The sequence below is a fragment of the Coloeus monedula genome (assembly GCF_965178545.1).
Source record: "Coloeus monedula genome assembly, chromosome: 16".
NCBI lineage: Eukaryota > Metazoa > Chordata > Aves > Passeriformes > Corvidae > Coloeus > Coloeus monedula.
Genome location: NC_138796.1, coordinates 8,536,552 through 8,559,279, shown reverse-complemented (window position 1 = coordinate 8,559,279; position 22,728 = coordinate 8,536,552). Strand labels below are relative to the sequence as shown.

The 22,728-nt window shown below is 59.7% G+C and overlaps 4 protein-coding genes across 6 annotated transcripts; 3 read left to right on the top strand and 1 right to left on the bottom strand.

Annotated features, from left to right (window-relative positions):
• Window positions 1-178: 178 nt before the first annotated feature.
• On the top strand, window positions 179-3,699 carry PGP (phosphoglycolate phosphatase; the record flags this gene model as incomplete). 3 transcript variants are annotated; one of them, XM_082292002.1, is made up of 3 exons in its annotated part: window positions 179-893; window positions 1,513-1,823; window positions 3,177-3,699. In XM_082292002.1, the coding sequence occupies 3 exons, from the start codon at window positions 179-181 to the stop codon at window positions 3,180-3,182; spliced, it is 1,032 nt and encodes a 343-aa protein (XP_082148128.1). In that variant the 3' UTR covers window positions 3,183-3,699. The 3 variants fall into 3 exon arrangements, with proteins under 3 accessions (XP_082148128.1, XP_082148127.1, XP_082148129.1); XM_082292003.1 differs by having other exon boundaries at window positions 236-893; window positions 1,513-1,736; XM_082292001.1 differs by having other exon boundaries at window positions 1,513-3,699.
• A 1,099-nt stretch (window positions 3,700-4,798) lies between these two features.
• Window positions 4,799-9,260, top strand: BRICD5 (BRICHOS domain containing 5; the record flags this gene model as incomplete). The annotated part of the gene is made up of 6 exons (XM_082292105.1): window positions 4,799-4,837; window positions 6,409-6,543; window positions 7,003-7,155; window positions 7,349-7,456; window positions 8,339-8,492; window positions 8,986-9,260. The coding sequence occupies 6 exons, from the start codon at window positions 4,799-4,801 to the stop codon at window positions 9,078-9,080; spliced, it is 684 nt and encodes a 227-aa protein (XP_082148231.1). The 3' UTR covers window positions 9,081-9,260.
• Window positions 9,261-9,572: 312 nt separating this feature from the next.
• On the bottom strand, window positions 9,573-14,035 carry MLST8 (MTOR associated protein, LST8 homolog). Its single transcript, XM_082291807.1, has 8 exons — window positions 13,789-14,035; window positions 13,633-13,684; window positions 13,400-13,562; window positions 13,229-13,304; window positions 11,269-11,421; window positions 11,016-11,140; window positions 10,438-10,601; window positions 9,573-9,981 (listed from the first exon to the last, which is right to left on the bottom strand). The coding sequence occupies exons 1-8, from the start codon at window positions 13,915-13,917 to the stop codon at window positions 9,863-9,865; spliced, it is 981 nt and encodes a 326-aa protein (XP_082147933.1). The 5' UTR covers window positions 13,918-14,035; the 3' UTR covers window positions 9,573-9,862.
• A 4,795-nt stretch (window positions 14,036-18,830) lies between these two features.
• Window positions 18,831-22,477, top strand: LOC309578920 (hexosaminidase D-like; the record flags this gene model as incomplete). The annotated part of the gene is given in 14 exon segments (XM_082291874.1): window positions 18,831-18,986; window positions 18,989-19,110; window positions 19,250-19,481; window positions 19,613-19,722; window positions 20,045-20,132; window positions 20,213-20,377; window positions 20,470-20,653; window positions 20,852-20,923; window positions 21,031-21,235; window positions 21,327-21,409; window positions 21,619-21,697; window positions 21,863-21,964; window positions 22,093-22,182; window positions 22,294-22,477. Coding segments are annotated over 14 exon segments (1,872 nt in total).
• Window positions 22,478-22,728: the final 251 nt, after the last annotated feature.

The window sequence follows — 22,728 nt, the reverse complement described above, 5'->3', positions numbered from 1 at the left end:
TAACGAGCCCCGGGGCGCCCCGGCCAATAGCAGCGCGCGGGGGGCGGGCCCGCGGGCGGGGCGGCCAATGAGAGCGCAGCGAGCCGGGCGCCATCGGCGGCGACGTGCGGGAGGCCGGGAGGGGACACCGGGTGCCCGCTCCCGGCGGGGTGGGCGTGGCCGCCGGCGCCGCCGCCCAATGGGGACGCTGTCCGTGCTGAGCGCGGCCAATGGGGAGGCCCGGGGAGCGGGCGGCGCGGCCAATGGGGATCGCGGGGCGCTCGGGCCCGGCGGGGTGGCCATAGCAGACGCGATGTCGGCACCGGCGCGGCTGGTGGGTGAGGTCGGCCGGGCCGTGCTCGCCGACGTCGACACGCTGCTCTTCGACTGCGACGGCGTCCTGTGGCGGGGTGAGGCGGCCGTGAGCGGCGCGGCGGCGGCGCTGGGCCGGCTGGCGGCGGCGGGCAAGCGGCTGTACTACGTGACCAACAACAGCGGCCGGACGCGCGCGGCCTACACCGAAAAGCTGCGGCGCCTCGGGTTCCCGCCCGCCGAGCCCCGGCACATCTTCAGCTCGGCCTTCTGCGCCGCCCGCTACCTGCGTGAAGCGCTGCCGCCCGGCGCCGCCGCCTACGTGCTGGGCAGCCCCGCGCTCGCCGCCGAGCTGGAGGCCGTGGGCATCCCGCACCTCGGCCCCGGGCCCGCCGCCCTGCCCGGCCCCGCGCCCGCGGACTGGGTGCAGGCGCCGCTCGACCCCGCCGTGCGCGCCGTGCTCGTGGGCTTCGACGAGCACTTCAGTTACGCGAAGCTGTGCCAGGCGCTGCGGTACCTCATGCGCGGCGGCCCCGACTGTCTCCTCGTCGGCACCAACCGCGACCACCGGCTGCCGCTCGAGGGCGGCGCCGCCATCCCCGGTGCGCTGGGCGGGGGGCGTGGAGGGGGTGGTTCTGGATCCCCTGGGTCTGGGGGGGGGGTCTTCGTGCTTAGCTCTGCGCCTCATCACACCTCGGTGTTGTGTTGATAAAACAGAAGAAGTTCCATGTCAACCTAAGGAAGAACTTCTTCCCATGGGGAATGGCAGAGCCCTGGAACAGCTGCCCAGGGAGGTCATGAAGTCTCTGTCTCTGGAGACGCTCCAAACTTGCCTACACACGTCCCTGTGTCACCTAATCTAGGTGGCCCTGCCTTTTAGGGGGGTTGGACTGGATGATCTCCAGAGGTTCCTTCCAACCCCTGCTATTCTGGGATTCTTTGAGGCAGCCTGGGTATCCTGGAGCCTCTCCTTCACAGCACCCCTGAAAGAGAGAGAATCCTTATTGATTCTTTATTTGCAAATAGGAGTTCCCTTTTCACTCAGTGTGATGGAATTCCAAGCTCCTGGCAGGCTTTATGCACCACCTGTCCTGGGACCAACCTGTCCCTCTGCCTGTAAAGCTGAGGCTTTGCATTCCCAATGTCCTGAGCAGGTTCATCCTGGCTCCTGTGGATGCTGAGAGCCTTCTGCCCCTAATCCCTGCTCCCTGTTCCCCACAGGGACAGGATGCCTGGTGAAGGCCGTGGAGACGGCGGCGCAGCGTGAAGCTTTCATCGTGGGCAAGCCCAACCGCTTCATGTTCGACTGCGTGGCCAGCGAGTTCGACGTGGACCCCGGCCGCACCATCATGGTGGGGGACCGGCTGGACACAGACATCCTGATGGGCAATGACTGCCACCTCACCACGCTGCTCACCCTCACCGGGGTCACGACGCTGGACGAGGTGCGGGGCCACCAGGACAGCGACTGTCCTGCCAGGCACCGCCTGGTCCCTGATTACTACGTCGACAGCATCGCTGACCTGCTCCAGGTGCTGGGGGAGTAACGGGGCCGAGGCAGCAGCCCCGGTCATCACCCTGTGACAGTAACATGCGCACTAGATACTCCCCGGAGTTAGAACCCTTAGCTTTTCACCTCTCTGTCCTCTCAGTATGATTCTGTTTACATCTCAGTCTGAAATGCACTTTGGAACAAAGGGGGCATTACAGTGGCACCCGGGGCTGGGGCTTGGGGCTGGGTTTAATTATAAATGCATTGATCCAATGTCTGTGGTACTCCACGGCACAGGGTCCTCTGGGCTGAGTTCGGGAAGTGGAGCTGGTTGATCTGAGGAGAAGGACCATGTCCTGGCCAGGCTGGGCCATGGTTCAGCCTGGTTTGTTCAGGGAAACGACTCTTGGGATGTGCAGTAACTCTGGTTTTGTTTGGAAACACTTGTGGAGCTGGTGTTTGCCCTTGGAGTGATTCTTTTTCCCAACTGGGGCCGTGTTCAGGGGCACAGCCCCATGTCAGGTCGCACAAATTCATCTCCTTTGACCACTGCACATTGCCCTTGTGCTGCAGATTGGGATGATCCCACACAATTCCAGACCATGGCTGCTGCACACGGTGTCTGTCCAAGGTCGAGTGTGTGTAAAGCACGTGTACACACAGGCACTCCCTGAGCATAAAGATAGAGCAGAATATATTTAAATTATAAATAAATAGAGTCTATGATAATATATCTTGTTTCCCAGGAGGGAGAATGAGAAGAATGTACTTCACGGATTTAATTCTCCTAAACTGTTGCATTTGGTAATGCAGAGAGTCTGTAGCCACACAGGACTGTCCTTCCCTCCTGCTGCTTCCCAGAAATCCCTGGATCAATCCATACCGAGCTCCTGCACTTCCCTCAGCATCAACAAGCCACTTGCCTTGGCTTTAGCTGCACAATCCCAATTCCTGCTCAGTCCATGCACTCAGTAGTGCCCAGGACAGCTGTCCACAGGGAACCCTGTGGGTCCTGGCTGTGTGTGACAATAGCACGTGCTTCCTTCCCATCCCTGAGGTTCAGATCTTCCGCGTGTGCTGGCATGGGCCAGGCACGATGGGTGGTGAGGAGGGGTGCTGGCTTGCTCAGGGATGATTCCATTTGATCTCCAGGTGGGATTGGGCAATGAGGGGCTCACCACAGGGTGGTTTTTGTGCTGCCCGAGTCCCACAGTGGAAGCTTTTGCATTACAGAATTAATTGAAAATTATATATGCAAATAACACACTTTTATTCCATAGATTCCAGTATCTACAGTTCAATTTAAGCACTGTTTTCCTTCCTGCCCAGCTGAGGAGCTTGGGCAGTGCTGATGCCATTTCCTGCCTGGTAACTTGTCACCTTGTTTGTACAGCAATAACCCTGCAGTCCAGAGGGTCTCGGTGTTCCCAGAGCATTGGCTGAACCTCTGAAAGGCTGTTTGTTTGTGATTTGGAGTTGTGGAAGGAAGTGGATAATCTCTTCCCTGCTTCTGTCTCCAGATGAAGGACTGCAAAGTCAGAGGCAGAACTTGCCCTTGATCTCGGTAACATGGAAATATGGACATTATGGACTCATTGCAGGTCGTGTCTGATGTAACTGTGGGTTTGGATTCAGTCTCTGTATCTGGTGCTTTTTGTGTCAGGATATGTCAGGAAAAGGCCAGGAGAGGTGTCCAGCGTCCCTCAGGCAGTTCTGTCCGTGCCGAGGGCTCTCACTGGCAAGGGAGCCATTGCCTGGACTCGGGGATGCTGGAATGTGCTGGTGGCAGTGTCAGTCATGCTTCAAAACTCTGTTCCGACTTCCAAACAGTTCTTAATCCTCTACTTGAATTCCCATTAAACTCTCAAACCTGCTGTTCCCAGCGTTGTCTCCTTTTGTGGGCTTATCTCCGTGAGCTTCGGTGCAGCTGTGCAGTGGGAATGCTGGGAGTTAGGGATGCAGTTTGGAAGGGACCTTAAAGCCCATCCAGTGCCACCCCCTGCCACGGGCAGGGACACCTTCCACTATCCCAGGGTGCTCCAAGCCCTGTCCAACCTGGCCTTGGACACTTCCAGGGATCCAGGGGTAGCCCCAGCTTCTCTGGACACCCTGTGCCAGGCCCTCCCCACCCTCACAGGGAAGAGTTTCTTTCCAACATCTAATCTAAACCTCTAGCAGTGAAGCCATTCCTCTTTGTCCTGCCCATGCCCTTGTCCAAAGTCCCTCTCCTTCTTTCTTGTGGGCTTCAGGCCAGTTTGTTCAGCTCTGGGCTGTGCTTGATAGGAAAATGTCCGAAACCTGCATTTTCCCTGGATAGACATCACATGAAGGAATTCTGAGCTTTTCCTTGCCTCCGCACCTTTGTTATGTCTGGCTGGCAGGTCTCAAATGTTTTGGGGACTCCTGGACTGCTCAGGATCTGGGTGATCAGGGAACTCTGTTCCCACAGGGAGTTTCTCAGGACAGGACATGGGTGACAGTGCGAGTGCAGTGCAGGCTGTGGTGGTGACTTTGTGGCACAGCCCCTTTTTCCTTTTCCCCCGAGGGTGGCACAGGTGAGTCTGTGCAGCCCAGGCTCGGGACAGCAGGATCAACACCTGGCTCCTGCCCACGGAGCTCCGGCAGCGCCAAGTTCCTGTTGAAATGTGGGAATTGCTGCTGCCACAAGGGCAGGCTGCCACTGTCCTCTGGTCATTTGATCTCTCAGTGAGCCTCACCTGAGCCCTTGTTGAGGCCTGCCAGCCCCGAGGGCACACAAAGGCCCCGATTGTGGCTCCTACCCCTGCCGGGGGTAAGCAGGAAGAGCCGCGTCGGGCACTGACAGCAGCGCTCAGCTCCCGCTCCGGCCTCAGGTTTCCCCCTCCCGCGGAGCCCTTTGGCTGCGAGGGACAGGTATTTATGTCCCATGGACACAAGTTCAGGTTTTCCAGGTGTGCCTGGAGCCGGGATCATGCCCAGTCTGTGCGTGGGCAGGAGGCAGAGCGGCAGCAGCCAGGTCCTTGCCTGAAGTGGAGGATGGAAGGAGAGGACGGCACCGGCCGTGCTGCCCCTGCAGTGAGTATTCCCTGTTCCTGCAGTGAGTATTCCCTGTTCCTGCAGTGAGTATTCCCTGTTCCAGCAGCTCCTGGGCAAAGGCTGGCTCTGTCCTTCCTCTGGGACTTGACTTTAGACAAGGGTGTGACAGGACAAAGGGGAATGGCTTCAAACTGCCAGAGGGCAGGGTTAGATGGGATATTGGGAAGGAATTCCTCCCTGTGAGAGTGGTAAGACCCTGGCACAGGGTGCCCAGAGAAGCTGTGGCTGCTCCATCCCTGGAAGTGTCCAAGGCCAGGTTGGACAGGGCTTGGGGCAACCTGGGATAGTGGAAGGTGTCCCTGCCCACGGCAGGGGGTTTGAACTGGATGGGCTTTAAGATCCCTTCCAACCCAAACCATCCCAGGATTCCATGATTCTATCACAGACAGTGCCTGCTCTGTGCTTGCCTGATCCCCCTCCAAAGGGGCTGAGCTCCTGCCATTCCCGTGGATCCTGATAGGGTTTTTTCATCCCCAGCACCCCCAGTTCAGCTCCTGCAAGGCAGCTGCTGTCAGTTGTGTTGCCTTGGAGGTGCCTGGACTTGCACGGGATAAACTGGTCAGGTAACAGGGCAGAGGAGCCGAGGAGCCACGGCCAAGTGGCTCACGCTGGGTGTGAGCTGTGAGCTGCTGAGGGCTGAGAGCTGCTGGATTTCTTTATCTGCACCTTTCCCACTGGAGGGAATTCCACTGGTTGTAGAAAACCTGCCAGTTACTGCAGGGCTGGGGCTCTGCTCTGTTGGAATTGATAGGATTTCAGATACGTGCAGTTGTAACTCGCTGCTTTTCTGGGGGAATAATCTGGAAGTTCCCTGTTTCCAATAAAGATCCATAACTGTCCCAAGGCTGGATGAGCCCATCCTCGTGCAGCTGGAGCACATGTAATCCTGGGCATGGATTGAATTTCTCTGTCCTTCAGAGGATTGAGAAACAGGTTATTTTTTAAATGTGGGCTGTGTTTGAGATTATTGAAAGCACATTTTCTGCTTTGTAAAAATCACGTTATATGCCGTGAAGTTAAATTTAATTGCTTCAATATAAGAATTAAAGTAAATTAATAGTTCCAATAGAACCGTCACAGCACTGCCAAACTCTTTTCCTTGGTCTCATGGAGGACAACAGCAAGAAAATCCAACACTGGATTTTCTTGCTTCTGTTCCCCTTCAATCTGGGAGGGGAACAGAAGCAGGATCACTCCACAGGGGGTCTGATTCCAATGCTGACAGTCCCGCTGGGGATTTCTGCAGTAAACCAAAATAATTTAATTTGTTGTTCCCTGCGTCTGGAAAGCTGCTGCTCCAGCCCTGCCCTGGGGGCTTTGCAGCTTCCCTGGGTGTTGCAGTGCTGGTTACAAGGATGCTGCATCTGGAATTCCAGTGCTGTGGGATAAAAGCTCCATTATTCCAGGTGCTGCAGTGGTTTGGCAGCTCTGCACTCCAACCAGTTTGCACAAGGGTTGGTGTCATGAGCTGGAAACATGTTTGATGACAAAGAATTGGCAGAAGGGTCAATTTTAACTCCTGTTCCTCCTTCTTTTGCCCTGGCTCCCAGGACAGGAGGGCCACAGCACACTTCCCAGCTCCCTCCAGGACCTTCTGGATCATCTTGTCCGTTGCCTTGTTGTTTTTTGCAGTTGTTGGCGTCATTGTCATGGGGGTTCTCAGCTTTTCCCCCAGCTCTGCCCAGGTAAGGGATCTCAATGTGGGCAGGAAGCCTCCTCCCATCCTCCTGTCTACAGCCCTGAGTTGTGTGGGAAGCAGCTCCCAGGAGGGATGGGTGGGCTGAGATCTGGGCTGGGTTTGGCTGGATCAGTGGCTGGACGATGCAGGAAGGTGCAAGCAGGGCAGGGAGGTGCCGGCAGGCTGCAGGCAGGCCTGGGGCAGAGGCTGGGAGTCCCCTGGCCTTTTCCTCCAGCACCTGGTGCCTTTGGCATGAGGGGCACTGGTGTCTGCCTCTCCCCAGCCCTGAGGATGGAGTCATGGACCATCCTTCCCTTGGGTCAGAGCCTCCTCCTCTCCATTACTGAATCACTCAGACAAGGAACAAGGACCAGCACAGGGCCACTCGGGGATGTTGGTGGGAGATGCTGCACACAAGAACTGAGCAGCTGATGGTGGGTGCTGCCCTCCCACTCCTCATGCCCAGGCTGGCTCCCAGCTCATCCGAGTGACGCTCCAAGGCCAGCAGGACCCGCTGAGGAACCAGACAGCTGTGGTGGACAAGGCCAGGAGCACTGTCACGTACTACATCACCTCGCAGAGCAACCGGAGCGCCGTGGTGCTGTACGACAGCAGGAACGTGAGTGCTGGGGCATCCCTGCTTCCCTAGTAGGGACTACAGACCAGGAAAGACATCAGCTGCTGTTTGCTGCCCTTCTCTGCACCTTTAGTCATGAAACACAGAGCAGGGGAAAGGAGAATGTCCATTGTAGGGGGCTCCTGGGACAGGGTGGGTGTGTGTTGCCTGCTCCAAGAGGCACATCTGTCTGCAGGGCTACGTGTGCTACAAGCCACTGGAGCAGCGAACCTGCTACCTGAGGAGGATGGACCCCTGGGACCTGCAGACCCTGCAGACGGCTCTGAACACCTCTGAGCACAGTGTGAGCAGCTGCTGCAGCATTCCCGGGACAGCTGGGGCATGGGGGATGGATTGAGCTTTGCACTGAACATTCTCCCCTGTGTGGATTTGCAGGGGTGACTCTGCACCCCCAAGGACCCAGGGCAGGGCTCTCCCAGCCGAGGGGAGCAGGAGCAGCCCCTATTCTGAGGGATTCAGTGCTCATGGGGCACAGGAGCAGAGCTGTGTCCCCAGGCTGGGCTCTGAGCCAGATCTGAGCACGAGCTCCTGGGTTTATCCATACCCTGATTCCTGTGGGAAGCAGCCTGGGGCAGTGGGATGTGCCCCATTGAGGTGAATAGCAGGGTTCCTGCAGGACTCGCTCACACTGGATTCTATTACCTGCTCAAAAATCTGGGGAAGGAAAAACAAAGGGGGTTTGTTACCAACTCTCAGGGAAGCAAGTTGGAGGCAATCACGTATACAGACCCTCAGAACAAAATGTCAGTGGATGGCTGGGCAGGGGCAGATTCCATTTCCAGAAGACAGAAAGCCCCATTTTTTTGTGTCCCTGCCATCTGCTCTCCATTTCCTCAGTGGTTCCTGGGAGCTCCTTCGTCTTCACCTTACTCCCAGAGAAGTGTAGGAGCACAGGCTCCCAAAGGGGATGCAGGGAGAGGAAAGCACCTGCCCAGCCCTGAGGCTCCCAAATGGAAGTCAATTTGGTAGTGCTGGGGTTGCCAGCAGCCCACAGACAGAAAATGAGACCTGGCAGCCTCACCCTGGGAGCTGGGACAGGGCAGCTGGCAGGAGAAACCTGCCAGGGGTACAGACCACTCCTGGGGTGCCCTGGGAGCCAGAGCAGGGCTGTGGGGCCAGAGAGACAAACTGCCTTGGGAGGAACTAACGGGGACATTTCTTTCAGGCTGAGCAGCTGCTACACCACAACAACCAGACCAAGTTCTACCGGGAGTTCCTGGGCATTGTGGCAGGGGAGCAAGTGGACCCCAGGGGCCTGGGGGAGGCGGTGCAGACCCTGTGTGAGCAGACATCCATCTTCTGGGTGCGGAGAGGGCAGGGTAAGTTCCCTTGGCAGAGGGAAGCAAGAGCTTTTCTAGCACCTCTAAGAGGATCAGGCTCTGCCACACAACAGCTGATGCATCCCAGGATAGGCTGCCAAGGCCCAGGACAGGAACAGGTGACCTCTAGTGCAAAATCAGACCATTGTTCACCATCCCTGAGTGCTGGCTCATACCCACCCCCTGTCCCAAGCCATGGCACTGGGATGGGCTCTGAGCCCCTGCCCTATCAGCACAGCACAGCCAGCACACAGAGCTGTCCCCTGAGACACCACAGGTTAATCCCTGTCACCTTCATCCTCAGCCAAAGCAGCCTGCTGAGCTGTCAGCCTGCTCTGCCTCACTCCAGCTTTAATAACAAAGGTCATTCCCTGAGGCTTTCCCCTTGCTCAGCTCCCTGGGGACTCCATAGCTTTGGGACCAAAGCATCCCTGGGGACTCTGCAGCTGCAGGACCAAAGCATTGCTCTCATGCTGTCCTTGCTTGTTGGCAGGGCCAGGGAGGCAGCGCCTCATCTACCTGTGCATTGACATCTGCTTCCCCAGCAATATCTGTGTCTCCATCTGCTTCTATTACCTGCCCGAATAAGTGCTGCAGCCATGGCCACCCTCTCTGCCCTCATACTTGAACTGGATTCCTGAAAAGCCTCTGACTTCCACAAGGAAGGGATCACCTACAGCATCCCCAGAGCTTCCTGCTGATTACATGCTGCAGGTCAGGAGAGTTTAGAGAAACAGGAGGCCTCTGCTCAGTACTGTCAGCACAGACACTCTGCAGCTCTGCTCCAGGGCTGTGCCTCATTCATAGGAATTAGGAGACCCAGGCCTAGAGGAATCCTGGGAAGTAGCTGGAGTTCTGAGGCTCCAGGCTCTGTTCAACACAAGGTGGTTGTTGCATCTGCAGGGGTGGTTGGCTTTAGGAGAGCAGCTCTCCAAGTCACCCTGTGAAATACTTTGAATAAAGGGATTGCAAACTGAGACAAGAGCTGCTTGTCCTCTTTGTTCAGGCTCTCCCATCATTTGCAAAGGCTTTTATTTTTTTCCCACTTTGGGGTACATGAACATCCAATGCTGTCAGCAGCCGATGCCCCAGGGATTCCTCCAGCTGAACTGTACCTGTGTCCCTGCAGTGGGATTGTGCCTCCCTCTCCCACTCCCTCCCTCAGAGGCCACACCCATTTGAGCAATGTCCTGCCTGGAGCTGAAGCCTGGTCCCAGCCTGGTGACCCAGGCAGCTGCAGCTGCCCCTGTCAGAGGTCCAGCCCTGTCCATGCGGGAGGGGATGGGTCCAGCGCGTGACCCAGGCTCTGGAGAGGGTCTGGCAAGGAAAGGGGAAACAAACAGCAGTCCTGTCCTTGCCACACGTGCCCGTTATCCCAACACGCTGTCATTGAAGGCCAGGCAGACCACGGCTTTCTGGTGGCCACTGTATTCCCTCTTGATCTCTCCTGTCTCCACACACCACAGTCTGGCCAGGTTATCAGAGGATGCTGGAACAGAAAGTGAAGAGAGGGATATATGATACTACCTGTTAAGTTTCTTTTTTACTCTTAATATAAGAAAGACACTCCTCTTGCTTCATTCAGCCATCCTTAGGGCTGGTGATGACCAGCATGGCACAGCAGCTCAGTGCATTCCTCTATTATGTGGGGTTTAATTATTTTGGAAAGTAGTGAGTGTGGAAATTACCAGAGGTGTGCTTAAGGGACTAACATGCTGTGAACTGTGAGATGAACAGCACAGCTGGAGATCTCCTCTCCAGTTCAAACAGCTGCCCCACTGCAGCACAGACAAAATGCTCCAGTCAGAAGAATGTGTTGGGGGTGTGGGGCTGGGTGCTCCCACCTCACACCCCCTGTGCCCCAGGCTCTGGCAGTGTCCCAGCCAGGGTAACTGGTCAGGCCCGGCTGGTGCAGGGCCCTGGCACAGCCCAGGTGGTGCCTCACCTGTGACAATGTACTGGGAGTCCCCGGAGAAGGCGCAGTCCCACATCCAGCCCCGGGACGTCTCGCCAGGGTTGTTGCTCTTAATGCTCAGCTCTGTCATCAGAGAGAAGTTTGAAGTCCTCCAGATCTTGCATGTCTGATCAGCAGAACAAGTGGCCAAGAGCCTGCAAGAAGGACACATGTGAGGGCAACCTCATTAGTCACTGTCCCCCTGTGGGCCTCTTGTTACCATAGACCTGGGCCAGGGCCAGTGATGGCCTGGAGAGCTGCCCCCATTGCAATCAGATCTCCTTATGCCTGCACCGTCTGATTTAGGAGATTCCAGCTGAACAGACTCCGTGAAGGAGCTCACACTTTGCAGCAGTTGGATCCCAGTTGTAGAACAGCTCATGGCTGCAAACCTTGCTGAGCTCAGGGACACCACTGACAGCAACTCTGCGGTGCCTCCTGCCCCGCTCCTCCCTGGGGACCTGCAATGTGCAGCCCGCAGCAGCCACAGCTGGAGGCACAGCTGGCCCCTGCCTGCCCAGAAAGGCCCGTGGTTGCCCTGGGAGGGAGGTGAGGGGCTCCACACTCACGTGGAGTCAGGGCTGAATTTGCACTGCAGGGCGTAGCGGTTGTGTGCCGGGATCTTGGTCTTGGGAATCAGCTGTGTCACCTCCTCGCCGATGCCGCCCGTCAGGTTCCACACGTAGCAGTTTCCCTGTGGAGACACAGCAGGATCTGTGTCTGGGCTGGTGGATGCCCACCTGAAACCAGTCCAGTTCCCCCATCCCAGCACAGCCCGGCCGAGCCAGCGCGGCTGCTCTGGCACATCCCGGCAGAGCTCACCGAGCTGTTCACAGCAGCCATGTAACTGGCATCGGGGTCGATGTGCACCGAATTCACCGACACCTCGGGCTCGGGGATGAGCTGCTCGTTGTGGTCGGTCTTCAGGTCCCAGATGTGGATGGCCCCGCTCTGGTCGCCCACGATCAGCTCCGCCTGCAGGGACACAGCGGCCGTGTCTGTCCGGGCACTGCCGAGCAGCAGCCTGGAGCTGGCACCCACATCGAGCCCTGCTCTGGGCTTAAGCAGCAGGGTCCTGTCCTGCCTCCTCTCTCCCCAGCTCAGGGCTGTTTCACACCTTGGCTGTCCCAGCCGAGTACTGATGCCCATGACACTCTGCAAAAGCCTGTTTCCCTCCCCAGAGGGGTTTGCTGATTTTGTAAACCCCAGGGCAAACAGCAGTTGCCCCAATTCCAGGGCCGTGGAACAGCTACAGCTCCAAACGACATCCACAGGAGCCAAGTGGTTTTCAGCACATCTGAGAGGCAGCATTAAGGGCCAGGTTGGCCACTGAACAACTGAAGCACTCAAGGGTGCAGATACCTGAAAATCACAATCTGAAGTGGGTTTTCTCTCTCTCTCTCCCCTTCTCAGGGGAAGGACAAGAGCCAAGGGCAGGAGTCCTGGCTCTGATCCCGTGCTCAGAGCAGAAGACAATGCTGGCATGTCTCCACTCAAACCAGGGCTTTATCGATAGCCCTGCGCTGTCCATAATTTTAGCAGAATCCCTAGAGGAGATCAGGTCATCAGGCACAGCTAATCCTGTCCCTGGGAGCAGGGGCTGGTGTTGAGGAGACAAACACCACTCAATGCATTTATCTGACTGCACAAAAGCCTCTTCTGGGCTCCTGAACCCTCAGACCCCTCTCAGCAGGTGTAAATGCTGAGTCCAAAGTTTTCATGGCTTTACCCAGGCTGTGAGGAATCTCTGGATAATTGGATCAGCATCTCAGCAGAGGGAACTGCAGAACCACAGAACTGTCCAAACAAATGCTGCCACCTTTGGACTAATTAACCACCTTCTGCTCATGAACCAACACTCTGCACCTCAGCAGCATCTTGGTCAGGGATTATTTCCTATCTAAGACCTATGTGCAGCAATATTTATTTAATATAACGCATTCTCACAGCACCAACACTACAAGAGCATTTGGATAGTCTGGTCCAAATAACTGATCTCAAATTTAGTCTGAAATTCCTGATTTGCAGAATTAAGCCTTTGCCAAATGAAATGCAAGGGAACATTTCCATTACTCAGCATTTTACAGAGGTTTGCACGGCCCTGTCTGCAGGCAAAACCACAGCCCTGCAAGCCCAGCCCAGCCCAGCCAGGCCATTAGCACTGATTGATCCCTATTGATTTCCCAGCTCCTGCTCCCTTCAGCCTCTTCAAGAGCCCCCACTCTCCCTCTGCTCAGCAACAGCTGCTGAACCCACTGGTGAACCTCAAGCAAATCCAACCTGAAGGGACTCAAGGCCAAGGGCCCCATGATGCTTTTTCTTGGCAGTGCTGTCACCCTCAAACTTCCTAACTACCCCGACTCTTCCAGCTTCGCTCCCATCACATCCCCAGTGATGTTCAGGGGCAGAACCCACTCCAAGGGCGTGTTTCCTCCCATGGGATGAGCCCAGCACAGCCCTTGTGCTGTCCCTTTGCAACAGCCACCAGGTCTTTAGCACAAACACATCATGTGAAGCCCTCAGGCCATCTTCTGCTGTACCCCATCTTCTGCTGGGATACATCTCTGCAGTCCCTCAGGTTTACCCTGAGGAGCCACAGGAACAGATTGCCCAGAGAAACTGTGACTGCTCCATCCCTGGAAGTGTCCAAGGCTGGATGGGGCTTGGAGCACCCTGGGATGGTGGAAGGTGTCCCTGCCCGTGGCAGGAATGGGATGAGCTTCAATGCCCTTTCCACAGGATTCTCTGAGCTGGGAAACCCCAGAGGAGGCAGTTTCCTCACCTGGTTGGGGTGCAGGCAGACACAGTTGATGGGAGCGTTCACCTGGAAAATGCGCTGGCACTGGAGGTTACGGGACCTGTGACAGACAGTGAGGAAGGAGTGTTCAGGGCTGTGAGATCGGCCCCACAGCTCGGGGGTGCTGCCGGAGGGGGGAACGCCCCCGGTGCCCACCTGAGGTCCCAGATGCGGGCCATGCAGTCCTCCCCGCCCGTGTACATCCAGCGCCCGTCCTCGTGGAACCCCACCGAGGTGATGTTCTTGCTCACGCCGTCGTAGTTGATGACGGGGTTGGGGTTGTTGGAGTTGAGGTCGTACATGCGGATGTGCTGGTACCCTGCAAGCACCGGGCAGCGGGTGAGCCCCGGCCCGGTTCCCGGTGTGCCCGGCGGGACAGGAGCGCTCACCTGCGGCTGCGATCATGCTCCGGTCCGGCGTGATCTCCAGGGCGTTCACCTGCTGCGGGCGCCGTTAAGGTCGGTACGAGCATCAGCCGGGCCCGACCCGGGGGCCGAACTCGGGCACGGCCCCGAGCTGCCGGGACGGCGGGGAAGGAAGGATACGGAGTCCTGGTGCTGCACCGTGCGGGTGCAGATGCCGCTGTGCGCCTGCCAGAACCGCACCGTGTGGTCGTAGCCGGCCGTGGCCAGGATGACCGGGTCGCTGCCCACCGTGCCCTGCGCCGCGTTCATCGTGCCGCCGCTCCCGGAGCCGCCGCACCCCGCCCGAGCTCGGGGGACTCCCTAAAGCCCGCGGGGTCTCTCTCGCTCCGCGTCCCCCGGCCCCGGTCCCGGGGCGCTCCCGGTTCCCGGCTCCGCGCGTGCGCGCAGCGCCCAGCCGAGCGCGCAGCCGCCCCGGGCCGCGTCCGGCGGGAGCGCGCATGCGCAGGAGCACGGCGGAGGGACGTACCATGTGCGGGGCGTGCGGGGGGAGGGAGAGGCGAGACCACTGCGCACGGGGAGGGGGAGAGGACGTTGGCAGCGGTGCCGCCAGGGGGCGCAGTGCTGAAAACGGGATATGGGATATGGGATGTGGGATATGGGATGTGGGATATGGGATGTGGGATATGGGATGTGGGATATGGGATATGGGATGTGGGATATGGGATGTGGGATGTGGGATATGGGATATGGGATATGGGATGTGGGATGTGGGATATGGGATGTGGGATATGGGATGTGGGATATGGGATGTGGGATATGGGATGTGGGATATGGGATGTGGGATATGGGATATGGGATGTGGGATATGGGATGTGGGATGTGGGATATGGGATATGGGATATGGGATGTGGGATATGGGATGTGGGATATGGGATATGGGATATGAGATATGGGATATGGGATGTGGGATATGGGATATGGGATATGGGATGTGGGATGTGGGATGTGGGATATGGGATGTGGGATGTGGGATGTGGGATATGGGATATGGGATATGGGATATGAGATATGGGATATGGGATATGGGATATGGGATATGGGATATGGGATGTGGGATGTGGGATGTGGGATATGGGATGTGGGATATGGGATGTGGGATATGGGATATGGGATATGGGATGTGGGATATGGGACACAGGATATGGGATATGGGATATGGGATATGGGATATGGGATGTGGGATATGGGATGTGGGATATGGGATATGGGATGTGGGATATGGGATATGGGATATGGGATATGGGATATGGGATATGGGATGTGGGATATGGGATATGGGATATGGGATATGGGATATGGGATGTGGGATATGGGATGCGGGATATGGGATATGGGATATGGGATATGGGATGTGGGATATGGGATATGGGATGTGGGATATGGGATATGGGATATGGGATATGGGATGTGGGATATGGGATATGGGATGTGGGATATGGGATGTGGGATATGGGACATGGGATATGGGATGTGGGATATGGGATATGGGATATGGGATGTGGGATATGGGATATGGGATGTGGGATGTGGGATATGGGATATGGAATGTGGGATATGGGATATGGGATATGGGATGTGGGATATGGGATATGGGATGTGGGATATGGGATATGGGATGTGGGATATGGGATGTGGGATGTGGGATATGGGATATGGGATGTGGGATATGGGACACAGGATATGGGACATGGGATATGGGACACGGGACATGGGATATGAGACATGGGATATGGGATATGGGATATGGGACACGGGATATGGGATATGGGACATAGGACATGGGATGTGGGATATTAGGTATGGGACATGGGATACAAGGCGTGGGACATGGGACACAGGACACACGCTGGGCACAGGGCACACACCAGGTGCCAGGTATGGGACAGGAAACATGAGACATGGGACACAGTACATGGGATACACACCAGGCGCACACTGGGCACAGGACGTGGGACATTGGACATGGGACACGGGACACACACACACCGGGCACGGGACACGGGACGTGGGATACAGGACATAGGACACACACTGGGCACCAGGCACAGAGCGCACACCGGGCATTGCTAGGCGGGAGTGGGCACTGGGCACACATCGAGCCCGAACGGGCACTGGGAAGGGACACCGGGCACGCACCGGGCGCTGCGGGGCCGCCCCGGGGCCTCCCCTTGTGCCGGTGCCGCCTGGGGCAGGGCGGGCGGCTCCGCGCTGTGCCGGTGCTCCCCGCCGTGCGCGTGCGGCACCGGGGCGCTGGGCACGGTCCCCGCTGTGCGAGGCGAGTGGCGGGGTCCGGTGCATCCCTCCTCGCTTGCCGCACCGGCGGGCACCGGGCCCTTTAAGAGCGGCGGCGGCGGTGCCCGTGCCCGTGCCCGCGCCCGCGCCCGCTCCCGGCGGTGCCCGCGGCCGCCCCGCACCTGCCGGTAAGGGCCGGGGGAGCGGGGGGTGCTCGGGGCCGAGGGGATGCCGCCGGCATGCAGGGATGCCCGGCGTCGCGATGGGAACCTGTGCCGGCAGGATGCGGGGATGCTCGGGGGGATGCAGGGTCCCGGTGCCGCAGGGAAGCCCCGGGAGGATGCAGGGATGCTTGGGAGGATGCCGGCGGAGGATGCAGGTGTGCCCAGGGCCGCAGGAGTGCCGAGCAGAGCCTGAAGGGTGCCGTGGGGCGCGGGAATGCCCAAGGAGTGTCCTTGGTGTGGGGCGTTGTGGGGTGTGCCGGGTTTGCGGGGTGTGGGTGGCGCCCCACAGCACGGAGGGATGGGGGGGGGTGTGGAAAGGGTCCTCTGTGCCCAGGGGCTGTTCCGAGCGTGCTCCAGTGTCCTGGGAGGGAACAGGATGAGACAGGGACCAGTTCTGCCCAGGGATGAGGGAACAGCCTCCTGCTGCCATGGGGCTGTAGCCCCATGGCGGGTCTGCAGCCTCCCTATGCAGGAGTCTCCGGCTGTAGGGCGGCAGTCCCGTGACCTCTGGCGGGGGGCAGCTCATCCTGGGGGGTGGCACAGGCTGAGAGCACGGGATGGTCTCGGCCAGGCTGGCCATGGAATGCTCTGGAAGCACGTGAGCGTGTGCACGTGTGTGTGAGTGTGCACTTGGAGCGTACACGGAGCAGCATCGCTCCTCTCATGGCTGCCCTGTTGGGTGTGCCGAGGACGCGAGAGTTCGGCGTGGAAACAGTGGGGAACACGAGAGCGGAGCTGTGGGCAGCCGGGTGGCACCCGAAACCCTCACTGCCAGTCCACTGAACGCCCCCCCTGCCACCCCGGGGGCACTCAGCTGCATCCTCCCCACAGCCCTGCCACCTCCAGGCTCACATTTGGATTTGCTTCCATCCTCCTCTCCTTGGGGCTCGGCAAGGTAAGCAGGGAGCTGGGTGCAGGGGGCTGGCAGCAAAACCCACTTGGGCAGCGTGGAGCAGGGAGGGGGCCCAGGGTCCGGCCCCTCCTCGCCCTGCTGCCGGTGAAGCGTTGAGTCAGCCCGGCCGGTTGTGAGGAGCCACGGGCACTTCCGAGCCTCCCAGGGCCTGTGCCAGCGCTGTCCCCACAGCGCTGGCAGCAGAAGATGGGATGTTAATAAATATAGTGGGTGCCCATGGCGAGATGCTGGGTTAGAGGGGAGGCATCCATCAGCTGAGCCCTCCTGCCAAGGGATGCGGTGCCCTGGCTGCTCCCGGCACCCCTTGGTGCTGCCCCCCCTCCAGCCAGCACCCATCCTGCCTGCCCTTGCCCTGGCTGTGCCAGGGAGCTCCAGCTCTGAGAACCTGCCCTATTTAAATAAGATAACGTACATTAAAAACACCGAATCCTGGCGAGCTGACAGCGTCTGTCTAAATATTTATCCCTGTTCCGATCAGGCGCTGTGTTCCCATGACAGCACCATTAGCACTTGGCATATTTATGGCCTTTCTGGGTGCTGGGCTTCCCAAACTGCGTGCCCAGGGGCCACTAACCCCTCTCCTGTGTCCCCTCTGTGCCTTCCTGTGCACCCGGTGGTGACCCCTGGGCTGGCAACCATCTCCAGCCTGGCACACCCCTGCTGGGCTGTGCTGGAGCTGCCAGGAGTATCCCGGGCTGGGCATGGCAGAGAGTGGGTACCACATTTGTCCCCCGCAGCACAGGAGGTGCTGTGTTGCAAAGTACCTTGTCCATGCAGGGAAGGGAGCGCAGGGAACAACCTGCTCTCCAAAAACCTCCTCCTACTCCTCCTCCTGCACACGGGCACCGAGGAGCTGGGTGCCCGCGGGCACCGGGAGGTGGGGATGGAGCAGGGATGCTCCAGCTCCCTCCTGCACATCGCTGTCCTGCCCTGTGACGTGGTCTTGCTGGGGCCTCGGGCTCTGGGGACAGCACGTCCCGCTGCCCGGGAGGGTCCCGGCGCTGCACCCCCTGCACCCCGTGGCAGCGTGCGGAGGAGCGTGTCGGGAGGGATTAGGGCTGTGTCTGGGAGAGGGCTCGTTCGGAGCCGGAGGCGCGGGGCGGCTCAGAGCGGCTCTCCCCGATGCCACCGCTGTGGCAACACAAACAAAACCCTCGCGATCAGCTGAGCCGCTTGGGCACCCGCAGCTGCCAAAATCTGCTTTTCACTTCCCCAATCTGGCGGCGCAGAATTTAACCCTGAGCTCGGATGTGTTTGGGTGGCAGCTCACCAGAAGTGCTGGCGGCAGCAGCGCCGGGGGTGGCTGCGCTGCCCCGTCCCTGCCTCACCGAGCACACCAGAACTGGAGAAACAGGAGTAAGAAGTGATGCCTGCGTGTGGTTCCCAGGAGGATCCGTGGTTCCCTCCTCATGGCTCCTGCGGGTGCCAAGGGGGTCCGGGCTGCCACCCTCACCCCGCCAGTGCCGTGGCTGTGCCGGTACCATCCCCGGAGCAGCCCAGTGCCGGCATGCGCCTGGGTGGCTCCCAATCACCTCTTCTCTACCCACAGGGTTGCACCGTGCCCACCCCGTGATGCTACCCAATCCAGCCGCCCTGTGACACGGCCCCTGGCTCGGGGGTGACCCGGCAGCCGGACGGGACCCCCGGTGGGGACCTGCTCTGCAACCACCGCCCTGTTTGCTCTGGCACCGGCCTCACCCGTGCAGGCAGAGGGAGAGGCGGAGCAGGCTGCTGGCCCCTCGCTGGGGCACACGAGGTAGGAGGGACACGGGGCACTGCCGCACACGTCCCCGATGGGGACCAGGCTGGCCAGAGAGGTTGTCCTCATGTCGCCTTTCTCCGGGTCTCGTGCTGCCATGGTCAGGGGAGCAGGGCACGGTACGTGGGGCTGTGTGGGCTCACTTGTGCTTGGGGTCCCTCCGGCCACTGCTGGCCGTGGGGTGCTGGACCCCCGTGTGTGTCCCCAGAGCTCCCAGAGATGGCCTTCCAGCGGAGCCACCGGCTGAACCTGCTGCGCCTCGTAGTGCTGCTCCTTGTCGCCTTGGCTGGCATCAAGTTCCTCTTCCGTGACAGGTGAGGTGACAGCAGGACCCCAGGGAGGTCGGGGTCTGCAGCAACCCCTGAGCTGTGCTTCTGTGGCACCTGGTGCTGGGGGGCAGCTGGTGCCCCCATAACCCCGTGGATACCCCCATCCCTGCTCCACTCCCTGCAGCTTTACCCTGGAGCTGCACAAGCACGTCAGCAAGGACAGCGGGTTCTGGGGGGACACGGGTGACATCGTCCAGGACATCATCCCCCAGAGCCAGGTTCTGGAGGTCCCTGCAGCAAAGATAATGGCCCTGAGGCAAAAGCAGCAGGTTCCCAGGGATGTCAGTGCCACCGAGATGAGGCTGGTCCACCTGGACCTCAAGGGAGCTGCACCCAGAGTCTCCTACCTGGAACAGGTGAGGATGCCCGGGGACAGGGAGGAGGGGCCAAGGAGGGATGCACTGACGGGGCTCGGCCTGCCAGCTGTCCCTGCTGACACCTGGACTGTGCCATCCCCACTGCTAAGCCCACCCTGCCCACCCTGCAGGTGTTCCCCCTCCTGTCCCAGCTGGGAGCCAACGGTGTCCTCATCGAGTACGAGGACATGTTCCCCTTCAAGGGGGAGCTGGAAATCCTCAGGTCCCCATACGCTTACAGGTGAGCAGGGCTCACACAGGGCTGTGTGCCGAGCTGGCTGTGGGGCTTGCGGCCCCAGCAGGTCCCGGTGCTCCAGGGGCTGGGTGTGACCCACCTGGCCCCGTGCCCACGATAACCACAGTCAGAGTGCCAGGCTGTGCTGCTGGGCAGACCAGTTTCCTGGCCTGACAGGTCAATATTTGTGCCCCTCAGTGAAGTGCACACGTGTGGGGCAGCTGGGGCCATGTGGGCAGGGTGGCAGTGGAGGGGGAGGAGGGAAAGTGCCCCCACGCTCTGCGCTCTGCCCTGGCATCCCCTGCTGAGCCTGTCCCTGCCCTCCCAGCGAGGAGGACATCGAGCGGATCCAGCAGCTGGCAGACCAATACAAGCTGGAGGTGGTTCCCCTGGTGCAGACCTTTGGTCATGTGGAGGTAGACGGTCCCAGTCCTGCTCCCCATCCCAAATCACAGAGGTTCCCTCTGGACAACCCCCTGATGGTTCCTCCCCACAGTTCATCCTCAAGCATGAGAAGTACCAGCACCTGCGGGAGGTCGAGCGCTTCCCCAACAGCTTCAACCCCCACGTCCCTGACACCCTGGCCCTGCTCAAGAGCATCCTGTCACAGGTGATCGAGAAGCACCGGCGCTCCACCTGGATCCACATCGGCGCAGATGAGGTGGGCAGGGGCTGTGCAGGGACCCCAGCCCACGCCCCAGGCACCAGGGGTGCTCCCAGGGCTGCTGAGCATCTCCCTTCCCCCAAGTTCAGGTGTTCCATCTCGGGGAGGGGATAGACTCCAAGAACTGGATGAGCCACCACAAGGGCGACGTGGGGACCATGTACCTGAAGCACATCAAGGAGGTTCTGGGCTTCCTCACAGCACAGTACTGGGGGCTGCGGGTGCTCATGTGGGATGACATGCTGAGGAAGATCAGCGTGGGAGCGCTGCAGGGTGAGGGGACAGGGACGGCAGTGGTGGCACCTGGGCCAGGCTCCGCAGCAGCACCTGCTCTGTGCCCACCCTGGCAGGCATCGTGCCCAGTGCCAGCAGGAGCCCATGCCTTGCCCTGTGGGAATGCGGGTCTCGGGGAAGCACGAGGAGCCTGAGGCTGCCTCCTGCTGCTGGCACCAACGTCTGCCCTCCCTGCAGAGTCCGGGATAGCGAAGCACGTCTCACCCGTGGTGTGGTTCTATGCACCCGACTTCGAGGCTGAGCAGATTGGTAAGGTGGCATGCCAGGCTCCTGGGGATGGTGGGGGGATCCCCCCTGAGCCCCCCCCAGCCTCCTGGGGACAGTGGCACTGGTGGCTCGCGCCTGTCCCACTGCAGTGCCGTTCCTCACCAAGTACGTGGAGAGCGGCTTCGAGGCGGTTTGGTTCGCCAGCGCCTTCAAGGGCACCACGGGGCCGGCTCAGGCCTGGACCCCGCTGAGCTACCACCTGAAAAACCACCTGAGCTGGCTGAAGGTGATGCAGGCTGTGCCACGGCTGGCCCCACTGCGCTTGCAGGGTGTAGTGCTCACCGGCTGGCAGAGGTAAGGGGTGGTGGGACCCCGCCCTGCCTTCCCGGTGCCCACACAGCCGTGCTGGCACAGTGCAGAGGTGATGGCTGTCCCCGCCCCGCAGGTACGATCACTACTCGGTGCTCTGCGAGCTGCTGCCCGTCAGCATCCCCTCGCTGGCCATCTGCCTGCAGACCCTGGTGAACGGTGAGCCCCCAGCTCTGCTGGCATGGCCAGGCTCACCCTCGCCTCCCACTGCCTGCCAGAGCCCGTCCTGCTGGGGAGGGTGCTGGGGGGAGGTGGGAGACAGAGGAGGAAGAGCTTCAGCTCACCCAGTTTTGGGGGTGTGGTGAAGCTGGGGCAAGCCTGATGGTGAGGTGTCCCAAGCTCTTCTGCCCCTTTCCTCACCCTTCCAGGGGGCTTCACAGAAGACGCAAAGAGGAAGGTGCTGGATGTGCTGGGCTTGGAGAGCGTGCAGCTGGAGCAGAGCACCTGGTGCGTGCACATGGTTGTGGCAGTTGCATCAGAAGGGATGAGCTGGAGGGAAGCAGGGGCTTGGGCACCCAAATGCCCTGGTCCCAGACCCACCAGGGTGCTGGGATTCACCCAGCCCAGGGCACCCCACGTCCTGGGCCCTCACCTTGCCCTCCCTTTCCCCAGCGAGGGCAGGGGAGCGTTCCCTGGTGTGGAGATCTACCACATGGTAGAGCAGGTTAATGGCCACCTGAAGGAGAGCATCCTTAAGGCACTGGAGGAGGAGAGGTAACAGGCGGGGGGAGCAGTGGGATTGGTGCCTCCGGCCATGTTTCTCCATGGGAGGGGACCTGCCTCACGTGCAGCTCCCCATCCCCCGTGGCCCCTATGCCCCCAACTCCCTCGTGCCTCTCCAGTGCCATCAAGGGCTGGTTCAGCCCCTACCACCGGAAGCGCCAGTTTGGGAACCCCCGCAACATGGAGAGCTTTGGCAGCAAGGTGCTGAAGTACGTGGTGCTGGGGGCTGGGAGGAGTCTGCACAGGGCTGGGAGGGGTCCCAGGCTCAGCCCTGAGGTCCCTCGCAGGAGGGAGCTGGACCCCTGCTCTCCCCTCCCCAGGCTCCATGAGGACTGGGAGAGCTTTGTCCGTGACCTGCGTGCCCAGCTGGAGAGGATCTACTTCCCTGACACAGTGGAGGAGTGGATGGAAGAGAACGTCAACCCCTACCTGGACCAGCTGCGGGACCTGGTGCGGGACTACCGGGCCATCATCCGCCTCAACGGCCGGCCCAAGGCCACATAGGGACAGCAGCACCCCCAGCTCCCACTGCCCCCCTGGCTGGGCTTTGGAGGCCACCATCGCGTGTCTGTTTGCTGGTGATGGCGCTGCTGCCGCCGTTTGCACTGTACAGAGCCCCTGCACACCCCCCTCCACAATAAAGTATTTTCGTAGATGCTGCTGGGTGCTGAGGGGCCACGACTCTGCCCCCAGCGCAGGGAGAGGGAGCTCGGGCTGGTGTGGAGGGCTGGGGTCTATCTTGTGACACCTCCTGG

Bases quoted from the DNA above. Each gene is read 5' to 3' on its own strand.
- MLST8 (XM_082291807.1), bottom strand. From the start codon at position 13,917: ATGAACGCGGCGCAGGGCACGGTGGGCAGCGACCCGGTCATCCTGGCC. The intron at 11,422-13,228 runs GTGAGGAAACTG...GTGTCCCTGCAG, and splicing joins TCTGCCTGCACCCCAACCAG to GCGGAGCTGATCGTGGGCGA. The intron at 9,982-10,437 runs GTGAGGCACCAC...TTTCTGTTCCAG, and splicing joins CTCCCAGTACATTGTCACAG to CATCCTCTGATAACCTGGCC.